The 16,598-nt window shown below is 37.6% G+C and overlaps 1 protein-coding gene and 1 long non-coding RNA gene across 2 annotated transcripts; one reads left to right on the top strand and one right to left on the bottom strand.

Moving 5' to 3' along the window:
• Nucleotides 1–4,329: 4,329 nt before the first annotated feature.
• LOC142235870 (uncharacterized) lies at nt 4,330–7,396 on the bottom strand. The gene is made up of 4 exons (XR_012721871.1): nt 6,887–7,396; nt 5,309–6,822; nt 4,881–5,243; nt 4,330–4,816 (listed from the first exon to the last, which is right to left on the bottom strand). It is a non-coding gene; the product is annotated as an uncharacterized LOC142235870 (long non-coding RNA).
• Nucleotides 7,397–8,172: 776 nt separating this feature from the next.
• Nucleotides 8,173–10,026, top strand: LOC142235869 (coiled-coil domain-containing protein 22 homolog). The gene has a single exon (XM_075307123.1). The coding sequence runs from the start codon at nt 8,265–8,267 to the stop codon at nt 9,951–9,953; it is 1,689 nt and encodes a 562-aa protein (XP_075163238.1). The 5' UTR covers nt 8,173–8,264; the 3' UTR covers nt 9,954–10,026.
• The last annotated feature ends 6,572 nt before the right edge of the window (nt 10,027–16,598 follow it).

Here is a 16,598-nt window from a genome sequence, read left to right as displayed (position 1 = left end):
TATAACAACAATGGAAAATCCTAAATCGGTTTCCAAATTCTGGGGGGGCTAAAATTTTTCTGGGGGGGTCTAAGCCCCCTCCCCAGAGGCCTTCCTACGCTTATGACGGCAACTCGCAACTGTATATGGAAAGGTTCCTGTAAAGTTAACCATTGCAAACAAATCCGTTAATTATGAATTCATTGTGGCCGAAATAGTGGACGAAGTTATAATTGGAGCGGATTTTATGGTTGCTTTTGGTCTCAACTTGGATATGAAGTGTCTTGTAATGACCTGGTGCGATATCGAAATACCGGTAAACGTGGGCTACAGTGAGAATACACCTGTCAGATGTTTGACAATGAGCCAGCCAGAGTCAATACCACCAAATGCCGAAACAATTATATGGGTTTCTATGAATGGAGATTTTGAAGTCGGCAAACTGTGGGTTGTTGAACCAGCAGAAAATAAAAACAACATCTTAATAGCAAATGCCCTGGTAACAACAAATGAAGAGGGACTTATACCAGTTCGAGTTTTGAATTTATCTGACCATCAAGAGCAAATTGGAAAATTTTAGGACATTGGCAAATGTACTCCTGCCGAAGCAATAGTCAACTTGGAAAGTAAATCGCCAAAGAAGCATAATGAAGTGATGAAACATCTGGAAGGCTATGTCGAAACTTGGACACGTCATCTATCACCGTCCGAGAAAAATAAAGCCAAGAAATTGTTATGGAAAAATGCCTCCGCCTTTGCCATTGAGAAGAAAAATCAAGGGAGAACATCTGTGGTGAAGCATGAAATAAATACCACAGAAGAAAGACCCATAAAACAGGCACCACGAAGTGTCCCTCTAGCAAAACGAGATGAGGTTCAAAAGCTCGTTAAGGAAATGGCAGGAAGAGTCATTTCATCATCTAAAAGAACTTTTATGTTCAACTCCTGTTCTGACGTATCCTATTCCTGGCGAAAAAATTTGTTTTGGATACAGATGCTAGTGCGTACGGAATTGGTGGTGTACTATCTCAACAGATTGACGGTAAAGAAAAGGTCATCGGATATTTTAGCCGAACGTTATCCAAGCCCACAAATACTTGTATGGACAGAATTTCAGGCTAAGAACTGACCATTCAGCTCTACGATGGTTGCTTCAATTCAAGAATCCGGAAGCTCAGCTGGCACGGTGGATCGAAAGACTTCAAAGCTATGATTTCAGTATCGAGCATAGGAAAGGTGGCAAACATGGCAACGCGGACGCCTTGTCACGTCGACCTTGTAATGTCGAATGCAAACACTGCTCGAAAGCTGAACATAAGGAAGAAATCGTTGATATCCGGCTGTTGCACGTCGAATCTGGAGCGGACTGGCCAACAGAACAGCGCAAAGACCCAACCTTGAGAAAAATTATTTCGGCAAAGGAGGAAGATAAGAAACCTAGCAAGAAAGACATCGCAGCCGAAAGTCAACTAATGAAATCATACTGGACTCAATGGGACAGTCTATGTCTAGTCAACGGAACCCTACAACGTAAGTGGGAAAGTGAAGATGGCAAGAATAGCCGTAACTTGATAATCGTGCCAGATTCCAAGGTAAAGGATATTTTGACGGAATTCCACAATGGACCTAGTGGAGGTCACTTAGAAATAACCAAAACAGCAGAGAAAGAGAAGCAACGATTCTACTGGGTTGGATGCCAGAAAGCAATTGCTGAATGGGTGGCAAATTGTGAAAAGTGCATAAAGGCGAAAAGGCCAAGACGAAAAAGTAGAGGTCCTATGCAAGAGTATAGGCCAGGAGCGCCATTTGAAAGAATAGCAATGGACGTTGAAGGGCCTTTCCCAGTAAGTGATTCTGGAAACCGATATGTCCTTGTGGTCATGGATTACTTCAGCAAGTGGCCAGAAGTTTATGCCATTCCAAACCAAGAGGCGAAGACGATTGTAGACGTAGTCAACAAGAACTGGATATGTCGCTACGGTGTGCCGTCCGAGATACACTCAGACCAAGGAAGAAATTTTGAATCGGCCATATTCCAAGAGATGTGTGACTCCATTGGTATCAAGAAAACAAGGACTATGCCGTTGCATCCGCAGTCTGATGGCATGGTAGAAAGGTTTAATCGCACTCTGGAAGAACATTTTCGAAAGGTGGTGGATAACGGCCAACGAGACTGCGACGATCATATACCAAAGTTTTTGCTGTCGTATAGATCAGCCATACATGATTCTACGTCACGAACACCGGCCAAGGTCCTATTCGGAACGGAAATGAAGTTGCCCGGAGATTTGATATTCGGCGCTACACCCAATGAGCTCGCCATGGAAGAAACCAGTAACGACATACCAAACACATTTGGTAAAATTCACGAATCAGTGCGAAACAAAATAAAAATGGTCAGCAACAGGATGAAGGCGAGATATGATCGTGCAGCGAACACTGAGGGCTTTAAAGAAGGACAACTGGTTCTGCTATTCAAACCGCAACGAAAGAAAGGATTATGTCCTAAACTACAAACGCAGTGGGAAGGCCCATATAAAGTCATCAAGAAGATCAATGATGTTATATACCGCATTCAAAAGGACGACAGCCCAAGGTCAAAGATGAAAGTTGTTCACCTGGAACGTTTGTCTCCTTACTGAACGGTTTCTGTGCCTATTCGGGACGAACAGGCTTAAGCGGGAGGCAGTATTACGAGTTTGATATTTCTAGATTTAAGTTTATTTAAATTAGTTTCCGTTAATTTAAATTCCAAATTGTAACGATAAAATTACGCCATAACTTGTTAGAGCCATTTCTTTATTTTCTAGTACTTTCCTAAACATCTTTCGTGTTCCTAGTTTTCCAATCGTTCATTGTAAAAGTAACGCCTTTTGTTTTGCTGTTATAGTTATCGGTAATATGACCATAATCCATTATGCCTGCACGACATCTATCAGATGGTAGAATGCACTAGCCAAGATGAGAATAAGCCTAAAAGTATGTGTGCCATATCACCTGTACAATAACTGCCCATAGAAAGTTCTAGATAGCCGACACAATGAACATAAGTCGATAAATATGTGCGATGTCGCCCGTGCGACATCTACCAGGTAGTAGATTAATCTAGAAGGTTGTAGGCCAATTAGCGAGAACATTCGAAATCGTCATATCTCGGTATATAAACCCCTAGCGGAGAGAGCAGTCAAGTCAGTCGTAAGCTAAAGTTTATACAGTACACATCGTAGAGCAAACCCAATAAACACAAACGTTTGAAAAATACTAAAATTCAATAATTTTTCAAACATTTTTTCAAAGGATTAGGGTAATATTCAAGTTGAGAAATTGTTGAGAAAATCGCGTTCTCAACAAAAAACAGACATTACCCTCAACAGTAAAATTCAACACAATAGCAATAATTTCTCAATTGTAATCCTCAAATTGAAATGCATCGCTACTCAATAATTTCTCAAACAGTTTTCAATGTGAGAAAAATAAAAAACTAGCATTGTTGCGAATACTTTCAAACCACCCCTGCCAGCATTTCAAAGTTCCATTTCATCTTCATCGCTACCACAGTCTCGTAAATGTCACTACAACCATCCTACTGTGATGGGGGGCAGCATATCATAAAGTACAAAATGTACTTCATACATGTATTTTGCCATCACTACTTTTACAAAAGCCATTTTATTTTTTGTGAAACGCCAAGCGCAACCAGCTTGTTATATTTTATTTAAATAAAAACGAAAATAAAGTTCTGAAAACATAGATTTTACGCTTAAAATTGTGAAAGGTATATTGGTGAACAATTTTTGATTTTCCAAATGGAATAAAGTGATTGTTTTTCAAATATTTTACAGACACGCTGCCTCCATCGAATAAAAACACTGGCTGATAGACGCTGCAACATGTAACTCGCTACTTGTAACTCTACATCATCATTAATGCAAAAAATTATGTTAAATGTGATGTGATAGTGGTATAAATGTTATATTTTTAAGAATTTGTAAATGATTAATCAAATTAATAAATATCTAAACAAACGTGTTTTACTCGACCACAATGATTCTTTTACCACTATCTTAAAATGTGCTTTTTCTGATTGTTTGGAGGGTCTCTTATTGGCGTCGTTCTAAATTGATCTATAAAGGCACCTAATAATTGCACTCATGCGAAACCTTTTTGTAGTAACTTGGCGTGGTACAACTTCTCAATAGTGACGGCGCTTTTCCGACGAGTTTTTGATATCGTATATGATTGTTTTCGACGTACTGGGGATTCGCAGAAGCGCCCCCAAATTCAAAAAATGTTGGCAGGGACAATATGTATGAAAGTTAATCCCAGTTCTAACTGAAAGTCAATACTAAATTTCTAGGGATTTTGTAAATTTTATTATTTTTTCGTTAACAAATATAATAATCTTAAAAATAACATTAATAATATATGAAAATAATAATATTATACCAATCAAAATGTAATTATCTTATTAAACGTATTAATAAATAAAACTATGAATACAACTTTAAATATCTTAAACATTTTTACATGTATAATTCCATTTCCTCCATAATGTTGGTGTCACTAATATGCTGGCAATTTGAAATAATTACTATCGAGGAACTTGCTGGCTTGTGTGTTAGAATAGATTCCAGCAAGAGGAAATCACAAAATATCAAACTGATGACGGGATGTAAATTGATGTAATGCACATTTTCATCCAGAAGTTCTTGATATAGGAATTGTTGCACTTTGTTTTAATTGGTTGCACTTTGTAAGTTTTCTGAAAACTTTTCTTTGTTGTTTCCTTCATCGGCCAACATCTTCCAAGAATATACCATTCAATGATTTTAGTTTTCTGCAAAACAATCGAGTTTTGTGATTTCCATTATGTTTTCATTTCACTTTTTATTTTGACTTACCAATTTGTATTTCTTCCAACTGACCAGGTACTTCGTGATTTCCTCAAGAACGTTGGTATTACAAAATTGTTGTTATTAAAATACTGGCAATTTTCAGGAACTTGATGGCCAGATAATTGGAATAAATTTCCAGCAATTTCAATTCACAAAATAACAAATTAAACCGATGATGCGATATAAATTAAACTATCGATGTGATGCGAATTATCATCCAGTAGTTGTTGATATGGAAAAGCATAAATACCAAGTTTTTTGGTTGCACTTTGATTTATGGAAACTTTCTCTTCTCGATAAGCCACTACCATTTTTCATCGGCCAGCCTCTTAATGTGTCCAAGAATCAGCATCCAAATATTTTAGTTGTCTGCAAAGAGATTTGAGTTTAGTGACTTCCTTCAAGTTTTCATTTCGTGTTTTAGTTTTACTTACCAATTATTATAAGCAATTTCAATTGATTATTAAAAAATTTCCACATTTTTATATTTCTTCCACGAACTTTGTTGTCCAAAGTAGTATTGAAAACCATGTGGTTTTTTCGTTGCATTTCAGGGTAGTGTTTTGTCAAAGTTTTCTCCAATTATCTTCAACACATTTTCAAAGTTTTCGTCAACATTTTGCCAAATTGGTTGTAATTCGCAAACAATTTGAAGATGAATTGAAGATGAGCTTTTTCAAGTCAAGTTGAATTTATGTTGAAAATGATATTTACCCTCAAACTGAAGAGGTGTTGCATTTGAAAAACGCTCATCCTGTGTTTATTGGGAATAAGTGAAACCAATCAGTTAAACAAATAAATTGTAGATTGTCGTTATTTGAAAAGAACTGTGTTTTAATTATCGTGTAAATAAATACGCCTCAATATAAAAACGTAACAATATGTCAGTTTAGCTACCCAGCAAAAAAATTGGAATTTGTTGGTGCGAAAAAAGTTCCCCTCAATCATGGTTTCGCGTTGAAAAATGATAGTGTTGACAATATATTTTGAAGGAAAAAACAGCCATTTTGGAACTTTTTCGCGTTTATTTCATCTAAATGTATTGACATCATCGTAAAATGTCACGAAATAATTATATAAACACACGCAACTAGAGGCTCGATTTACACACACACGTACATAACAATTAAATTGAAAAAGAAGAAGCAGAAGTTATTTTGCAAATAACTTTGGATTTAAAAAATCTAATTTTACAATGTTGCATTTTAATTTTTGGAACATAGCAATTAATTCTTGTGATTCCATTCATTGCTACCCCGGTACTATACGTGTTGGTTGAAGTGCTAATGCTTGTTTTGCAACATCAATTGCTGTGCTCCTTTTGTTAACATTTTGTTTTGTGTTTATTATCCCGATGCCCAGTACAAATGAAATATAATTCACCAAATAAAGCTTTTATTTTGTTAAAATTTGTGTTTAAATTTCATGTTTTATACATTATTTATGTTCTACAATAGAGTAGCGTTTATAATGCGCTTTACAGATTATCAGTTATTCCGGACAACAGTGCTCCTGTCGAACATATCCCACATATTGTGCACATTATAAGTTAAGTCCGAAGGCATAATCGATACTGCTGCATGTTTATGGGATCGATAACACATTTACCGATTAGTTAGTCATCGCCGACAAGTCGTATCGATCCGACACACTGTAAGATTCTTTACAAACATCGACATTCCGTCCGGAATAACTGATAGTCTGTAAAGCGCATTATGCGTAAATGTGTTATCGATCCCATAACCATGCATCAGTATCGATTATGCCTTCGGACTTAACTTACATTGTGCACAATATATGGGATCACGAGCACTGTCGTCCGGAATAACTGATAGTCTGTAAAGCGGACCTTAGACGCTTTACAGCAGTTACAGTTAATTGTCCACCATTTTTTCATCGGTCAGCTTTTTAATGTTTTCAATAACGTAGAATCCATAATTTTAGTTTTCTGCAAAGAGATATACATTTAGTGACTTCCTTAAAGTTTTATTTCATTTATTATTTTCACTTACCTATTTTTATAAACTATTTGGTTATTTGCTTAAAATTTTCCATTTTTTTTATTTCTTGCAATTGACCACGAACTTCGTTGCACAAATAAGTATTGAAAACCACATGGTTTTTTCGTTGCATTTTAGGGTAGTATTTTGTCAAAGTTTTCTCATATTATCTTCAACACCTTTTCAAAGATTTCGTCAACATTTTGGCAAATTGGAAGTAATTCGCAAACAATTTGTATTGAAGATGAGCTATTTTAAGTCAAGTTGAATTTATATTGAAAATTATATTTACCCTCAAACTGAAAAGTTGTTGCATTTGAAAAACGCTCATCCTGTGTTTATTGGGTTGGTACGTCAATATGAAAAATTAAATCAACACTTTAAAGAAGTCACTAAGTTTAAATCTCTTTGAAGAAAACTAAAATCTTTGGATGCTACATTCTTGCAAACAATAAGAAGCTGACCAATGAAAAATGAGTGGCTTATCGAGTTTCCAGAAACATTACAAGTGCAACCAATTTAAATTGTTAAAAACGACAAATTGTTGAAATCAACAACTTCTGGATGAAAATGTGCATTACATCGTCAGTTTAATTCATATGCTATTATCAGTTTAAAATGGATATTTTGTGAATTCCTTCTGCTGGAAATCAATTCTAACACGCGGTCCAGTACGTTCCTAATTTCAAATTGCCCGCATGTTAATAAAAGGAAGGAACCAAAAGGAAGGAAATCGAATTATCAATGCAAAAGTGTTTACTAATAATGTTTAAGATATTTAAAGTTTTGTTGTTTGTTTGTTGTTTTTTTTTTTTTTTGTTCTTATTTGTTGATATGTTTAATAAGATTATTATCTATCAATTGGTATTGTAGTGTATTATATAGTGTAGTGTATTATTATATATTTTATTTTGATAAAAATGAATAAATTATACAAAATTCATAGAATTTTGGCTTTGACTTTCAATTTGAAGTGGGGATATCATTCATACAAATTTAGGTTGAAAAGTATTTGCAACGATGTTAATTTTGAATTTGACTCGCATCGAAAATTGTTTGACAAATTATTGAGTAGCGATGCTTTTCAATTTGAGGATAACACTTGAGATATTATTGCTAATGTGTTGAATTTCACTGTTGAGGGTAATGTCTGTTTTTTGTTGAGAACGCAATTTTCTCAACAATTTCTCAACTATTACCCTAATCCTTTGAAAAAATGTTTGAAAAATTGTTGAAATTTAGCATTTTTCAATCGTTTGTGTTTATTGGGAAGACACAAAAAGCTTTAATCGGCAACTCTGGTTTTCTGATATAAATATTTACACATTACGGAAAGATTTTTTGGGGAATATATTTTCGAAATATTTTAAAGATATTTTAAAACTAGGCCATGGATGAAGTTGATAAAATAATCATACATTCACTAAACCAAATTGGTTGTAAGTTACATACCGATGATAACGATGTCTTTGTACTGGAAAATTTCAACCCCGACACACTTGCCAAATCCGTAGCCCTATGTCTGCAGGAAATTAAACCCGAAATAACAATTCCCTCGTCCATTTCCGAAAACATGAATATGGCTCAAAGATTTAGTGTTGCGTCTACATTGGCGGATATGTGCGTTGCATCTGGCTATCGTGGTGATATTGGATACCAGACGTTCCTATATCCCAACGTCGTTGCTATTCGTCGGCTCTTTATGTTCCTTATTGAACAATTGCCCAAAGTTTCTGAAAGTACGAACACTACTGATGGAAATACGGAAAGGAATACATACACTCTCCTAATGCGGGACATAAAGAGCAAAATATCAAATGAATTAACATATCCATGGGTACCGCAATATTGTCGTGGTATGGCAAACAGAAAGGCGGCAGGTAGTAGTAGCCTTGCAGTTGATTTCAACCCACAATTGAATTTGCATGTTCCCCAAAATAATGGAGTTGAAACAAATGTAAAAGAAATTGTATATCAATCTCCAAATATATTCCAACAAATGTCAGCAGGTGAGTACGATTTAGTAAGTTCTGTGTTACACAAATGTGCTACCGATATGCACACCTTACCACATTCTCTCGATGGAATACACTTGACTGGTAATAGAACAAACCCAATACAATCTACCTTAAAGCCCTTCAAAGTTGATGATCTGAAAGAGGAGGCTAATTCAGTCAAGAGAGAAGAGACAACCAGTTCACCAATTCAGAACTTGATACAAGAAGTCGATTCTCTGAAACAACGAAGTGATTTAGCAATCGAAGAACGTCAACAATACAATTCCAAATTAGCTCAAATACGGCACGAGCGTTTGAATATTGATACAGCTGTCGAAGCAATGAAAATGCAAAACAAAGTACATGAGCGTACATGTGTCATTTTGGAAAATCCAAACGAAAATTTAAAAAAACTCGAAGCATTGATTGATAAAGCCAGAGAGAGGCGATTAGCTGTTGAAAATCAGTGGACAGGACATAGAGAACAAGCGCTAAAAAGGATAGATGAATTGCAAAAATTGCGACAAACAAAAAATCTTCAAAACATTCACGAACTACGAAAGAATATACAGGAGGCGGAAAACAGTTTGAAAGACAAAACTAGGATACATATACAGTTAGCTGAAGAGCTAAAACGTGGCACAATAGACGTGGCTCCACGTAAGGAGTACACAAAACGAATTTACGAGTTCATTGAAAACATACGAAAACAACGTAATGACATATACAAAATTCTGGATGATACACGCGATCTTCAGAAACAGCTGAATTCCGTATCGGCACAACTACAACGTCAGTTCAACTACACTGACGATTTACTCTTCCAAAGTGCAAAAGTTCATGTGCATGCAAAGCAAGCATACAAGCTTCTTGCATCCTTACATGTCTCATGCAGTGCAATATGCGAAATGGTATCGCAAACTGGTCAAAACACTAAAGAAATTAGGGATTTTGAAGTTCAAATTGATCGCGAACGTATGAACAATGTCGGTGCGAACTTAGAAAAGATAACAAGAGATATAAAACAATTTCAAATTGCAACAAGACAAATGCAAGAAGAAAGCCAAACAATGTATGACTAAAAATGAAAAAAAAAATCAACCATATTTTCTTAACAAAACTACATTTCAATAAATAACAACATACAATTAACAATGTGTTTCGTTAAACAAGTAGATTCAACACTTTACTTCATTGTCTCTCATGGTCATGCATGGGCGTACTTTTTATGGGTAGGGAGCTGGTGCAATGGTTGGAATTGAATTGGACAGTTTTCTGATTAATTCTAATCTATACACAATTTTATCAATTCATTCTCATTATTTTTAAATTATTGGTTATTGTCGCTTTTGCTACATGCATTTAGAATTTTTGGTTTTAAATATTTATTATAAATGAAACCGCAGATTACATTTCCTATTTTACCATCATTAATCACATACTGTAATTTAAAAGATTATTGTATATATTGTAATATGTTAATGAATAAATAAATGAAATAATAAATTGAAATATCATATCCCTGTAATGCTGGTGACACACAATGGATTGAATAGTAAGCCTAAAACTAACGGGCTGCTAATATACATAACCTACACAGCAAAAAATTTTCACGAAAATGTTTCCAATTAAAGTCTTAATTGAGTTTTAAAAAATATTCAATTAAAACTCTAATTGATTCAACAAAATTTTTAATTGAAACAAAAATCAATCGCAAAAAGTAATGGTATCAATTAATTTTTTAATTGGATCAATTTTTTAATCGACTTTCAATTAATTTTTAATTGATACTATCATTTCTGTGATTGAAGACATTTAATTAAAACATTAATTGGATCAATTAATTTCGTGATTGAAACAGATTTTTTTTGTGTAAGGTGTCGTTATACCAATAACACACTCCCAAAATTTTGAATTTTTAAAATCTCTAAATATTTTTTGCTATTTACTAAGATAGACTCATAAGATCTAAAACAATGACTTGTCGGATTTTCAGTAGGTTCCTTATTTTCTGTTAGACTTTTGCAAGAAACGGATTTTCTAATGTCTTGGACATGTCGACATTTCCGATCGATTAGTTTGGAAAATAAGTTAACTAACAAGAACAGGCACGAATAGAGCTTGTTCTAGTACACATATGTATTGTTTTCGTGAGGTTACACACTTAACCCTAGCTTTGGCACTATATTTTGATTGATTTATTTAGCAATAAGCTATTATATACAATACATTAACTTAATAAGTACACATTGAAATTTCTAAAATCTTTTACATACATATAATCATTTTACGTTTGAATACAAGATGTTGTTCTCATTTTTCAATTCTTGAGGCATTCCATTAAAAATGTTAAGTCCCTTGTAGAACAGTAGGTTTTTGAAACTCTTGCCATTTCAACAATATTTATCTGATTTATCTGATCTGATGCAATTTGTACTCAGTGGCTTATTTTTCGTGCTCTTTCATAGTATGTACATATTTAACAATATTTTTTCAATATAGCAGTTTTTCAATACATTTTTGTATTTTTCTTCATAAAAGAAATAGCCAATGATTGTATAGGTTCACAGATAATGTGTCTACAATGCTCAATTTGTTTTTTGTAATTGGTTTAGAGCCGTTAAAACAAGATTTACGACAAATGTTCATGTCTTCGCATTCATTGATGATTTTTATCCAATTTAAACCCGTCTTTACTAACCAAAAATTGCTACCTGTCTAATTCAGATAGTTCACCCTCGTTTTCCATATGATATTCCCCCAATTCATTCTCCTGTAAATCGGAACAATACTTTGGCGTCTGTGGTAATATGGGTGTATATCGGGTAGGGGTGTGCACGTGACACGAAATTGTCGTGAATCACGAAAATTTCGTGACTCACGCGTGCGTCGTGAGTCAAGCTGATGGCAACGGCGTGAGTGTGCGTGATTAACAAACCAAAAGTCGTGCGCGAGCGTGAGTCGCGAAAATAATTGTTTTCGTGAGTGTGCGTGAGTAACGAATTTCGGAAAAATACGCTCACGAAAAAAATCCCGTCCACAGACACAAAACGCTTACGAAATGAATTCATTTACAATTTTAGTGACACCTGGGATGTTAAGAGTTTAATAGATTTAAACGCTTTTGATTTTAATCATGCTAATGTTTTCAAACATGTCCCTAAGGTAGAGGTGACACGAAATTGTCGTGACTCACGAAAATTTTCGTGATTCGTGCGTGAATCGTGAGTCACGCTCATGACAACAGCGTGAGTGTGCGTGAGCGTGATTAACAAACCAAAATGTCGTGCGTGAGCGTGAGTCACGAAAATAATATCTTCGTGAGTGTGCGTGAGTAACGAATTACACTCACGAAAATATTCCTGCTCACCAACATAAAACGCTTAAGAGTTAAATTCAATTACAATTTTAGTGACACCTGGGATGTTAAGAGTTTAATAACACTCTCGATTTTAATAATGCTCATGTTTTCAGACACTTCGGTAAGGTAAATTAATCATAAAATTATTCGTGAGTCACGATATTTTTCGTGAGTCACGACGTTTTCGTGCGTGAGTGTGCGTGAGTACAAATTTTCTTTTCGTGAGTGTGCGTGAGTCCTACCAAAAAATATCGTGCGTGAGTATGATTTTTCAGTCGTGAGTGTGCGTGAGCGTGAGTAAACTATTACTCACGTGCACACCTCTACCCTAAGGTAAATTAGACATAAAATTATTCGTGAGTCCTACCAAAAAATATCGTGCGTGAGTATGATTTTTCAGTCGTGAGTGTGCGTGAGTAAACTATTACTCACGTGCACACCTCTACCCTAAGGTAAATTAGACATAAAATTATTCGTGAGTCACGACATTTTTCGTGAGTCACGACATTTCGTGATTACAAATTTTCTTTTCGTGAAAAGTGTGTGTGAGTAATATTTTTCCGTCGTGAGTAAAAATTACTCATGTGCACACCTCTAGTATAATGGGTGGCACAGTGGGCCCACCGTCATTTTAGGTTGAGCTTGATTTGTATAAATTTGTTAGAACAACACAAATTTATAAGTTAAACAAAACATCAATAAAATACATATTCCGATCCCACGGCGGCGGGTTCTGTGTACCGGATCGACCCGATGGACCCCATCCATTGGCCAGCGGCTGCCACATCAGTGTACGTGTTGTTTCGTCCGTCTTTTTTGTTGGAGAAGCTGCATCCCGGGGAGCCTTCTCCGTTTGCTGTTGGTCCGAGCCGGGATAGAGGAGAACCCCGGACCATGGTATTGTTCAGTCTGCCGAAACCTGATCCACCACCGTTCGGTTTCGGTCAGGTGTAACCGGTGCTTGGAGTGGGTGCACTTCCGAACTGCTCCGGCTTAACATCGCTGCGGGAGTATAGTCATACTGACTACATGGCAGGATGCTGTGCCAGCGACAGCAGCAGCGGGTCGTCTGACTATGCGACTCCCCCGACATCTCCCGTACAACAATATACTCCGCCGCAGCATCTCACACTCAATATTGTTGTTCCAGTTCCGGATAGTGCATCGTTTTTGCAATTTAATTGCAACGGGCTCCGGGGTAAGATTAGCGAGATCGTGGACTTTATGAATCGGAAAAGGATAAGGGTCGCGGCGATCCAGGAAACAAAGCTGAATTCCACCTGCAGCCTACGCCATTGTGATGGATACAATGTGCTTCGAAAGGATCGCACGAGAAGTGGAGGTGGTGGCCTGGCTTTCATATTACACCGTTCCGTGCAGTATAGACCTATCCCGCTTGTGCCAGACACTAGTGACCCGTATATGGAATGTATGGGGGTAGCAGTTAAGTCTGGGGCTGCCGAGATAGAGCTATACAATGTGCATATACCGCCGGTTGGTAGCTGTGTTCCAGGTTATAGCCCAAACATTGAGTGGCTGTTGTGCGGGCATAACCGATTGGTTCTGGGAGACTTTAATGCCCACCATGAACTTTGGCATTCTCTCCTAGGTAATGACCAGAGAGGCATAGCTTTGGCAGAGCAGATAGATGACTCCACATTTTGCACGGTGAACGAAGAGGCCCCCACGAGGATTATGGGTGAATGGGATTCCACTACTGAAACCAGGCAAAGATTCGAGTAAAGGTGAATCGTACATACCGATATCCCTTCTCTCGCCAGTAGCCAAGACACTTGAGGCACTACTCCTCCCTAGCCTTGTGGAGAATTTTCCAGCTGCCAACCATCAACATGGATTCCGTAAGGTACACAGTACGACGACAGCCTTAAGGCCGGTACTCTGTTCGGTTTTCGCGTTGAAACTCCATACAAAACCAAAAAATGCGAAAAATTTGCGAAATTTTTTCCATTTGTGATACTTTGTTTTTTCGTGTTGAAAAACTGACGTTTATAGCACGGCGCCATTTGCAATGTGAATTAAGAAATAATTTATTTATTAAAAACTATTTGTGCGGCTTTATAAATCAAACACGGACCATATTTTTGTTCCGAAACTATCAAAGGATCAAAGGAATAGCAGATCAATTGCCGAAGGAAAAATAAAATGTTATTTTGTAAAAACAAGCAACACCACCAACATAATCCAATATCGCTCCCTATAAAATAGCGCTCCAAGCTACCTAAAAAAACGCCGCTTTCTATGTGCGAAATAATGGTTTCCATAAAAATTTTTCGCAAGAATGAACATAGTACCGGCCTTTACATGCCATTTCGACACATATCAATAAGGGACTTAATCAGCCCAGGCCGTGTCATAGGACGGTCCTCGTGGCGCTTGACCTATCGAAAGCATTCGATACGGTCAACCATGCCAAATTATTTGAGGACATCGAGAATACGTCCCTACCGGCAGGAGTGAAACGTTGGGTGCTGAATTATATGTGTGGACGCCAGTCGTACGTGGAATTCAGGGACAACAAGTCAAAACCCCGTAGAGTTAAACAGGGAGTTCCCCAGGGTGGGGTGATATCTCCGGCACTGTTTAACCTATACCTGTCCTCGATTCCACGCCCACCTGACGGCGTCGAGATTGTATCATATGCGGATGACTGTACAATCTTGGCATCTGGGCCCAATGTTGATGACATCTGCGATCGTTTAAATGTCTACTTAGCTAATCTTACCAGTTATTTCACTGCGAGAAACTTGAGGATATCCCCCACCAAATCCTCAGCCACACTATTCACTACATGGACGGCAGAAGTGCGCAGGCAGTTGAATATTAGTGTCGATGGCGAAATAATTCCGACCACAAATTACCCCAAGATTCTTGGGGTCACATTCGACAGCCTTTTCAGGTCGTCTGCCCATGCCACTGCAATTTGTAATAAGCTCCGTGGTAGAAACAAGGTCCTCAAGTCACTTGCCGGCAGTACTTGGGGTGCGGACAAAGAAACCTTGTTAGCTACCTATAAGGCAATTGGCCGGTCAGTGGTAAACTATGCAGCGCCAGTGTGGACACCGCAGACTAGTGATACGCAGTGGAATAACATACAAACCTGTCAGAACGCTGCCCTTAGAACTGCGACTGGGTGTCTCCGCAGCACACCCCTGGATCACCTTTATGTGGAGACAAAGATCATCCCTGTGCGAAGACACAACTACATGTTGTCAAAGCAGTATCTCCTGGGTTGTTATCGCAATAATCATCCAAACCACCATCTCATGGATGCACAACCACCACCCAGGAACGTAAGGGTTGATATACATAATCTAGAGCGCGAGATCCAGCGCTACAAAAGAGAACATCTAGATCAAGCAGCGTACCAGGCAGGTTTGAACAGGATTCATAAGGATACTGTAGCTGAAGCGGTGAGAAGCTACAAGGTTAATCCTGTTCTCGGAGTCCGTCCACCGCCCATAGCACCGGAGGAAAGAGACCTCCCACGGCAGACTAGGGTAGTTTTAGCCCAGTTAAGATCAGGCAAGTGCAGCCGCCTCAATTTCTATTTATCAGTGATTGATAGCAGCGTAGCTGACGTATGTCCAATTTGCAACCAAGGGCCACACAACACGCGTCATATTTTCTCTTGCCCAGCTAAACCAACCCGACTTACCGCCAGGTCACTCTGGACGCACTCCACCTTAGTCGCAGAGTTCCTCGATCTGGCCACAAGCTGAAGTACCAAAGCGTATAACATTAAAATGGATGAAATCACAATAAACTGTTACAACAACAACAAATACATATTCGTTATTAATCGCTCACTATCGTTATTTCGTAGTGAGCGATTAATAATGACATTTTGGAACTTTTATCCACTTTTGTCGTCACACATTTTAAAAATGTTGATGCAATTTTCCTCAACAAAAAAGCTTTTTGACACTTAAAGATAATGTCAAAATATCGGTCTTGCCAAGGTATATTAATGAAGGCACTTTCAGTATTATAATAACGACAAAATCAGCAACCATATTGCCACCCCAAGATTCTCGGGGTCACATTCGACAGCCTTTTTAAGTCGTCTGCCCATGCCACTGCAATTTGTGATAAGCTCCGCGGTAGAAACAAGGTCCTCAAGTCGCTTACCGGCAGCACTTGGGGTGCGGACAATGAAACCTTGTTAACTAAGTACATATAAGGCAATTGGCCGGTCATTGGTAAACTATGCAGCGTCAGTGTGGACACCTCAAACGAGCGATACGCAGTGGAATAACATACAAACCTGTCAGAACGCTGCCCGTAGAACCGCAACAGGATGTCTCCGCTGTACACCCCTGGATCACCTTTATGCGGAGACCAAGAT

This window comes from Haematobia irritans, chromosome 4, assembly GCF_050003625.1.
Source record: "Haematobia irritans isolate KBUSLIRL chromosome 4, ASM5000362v1, whole genome shotgun sequence".
Taxonomy (NCBI): Eukaryota; Metazoa; Arthropoda; class Insecta; order Diptera; family Muscidae; genus Haematobia; species Haematobia irritans.
The sequence above is the reverse complement of the archived record's forward strand: the minus strand, read 5'-3'. Positions and strand labels throughout refer to the sequence as shown.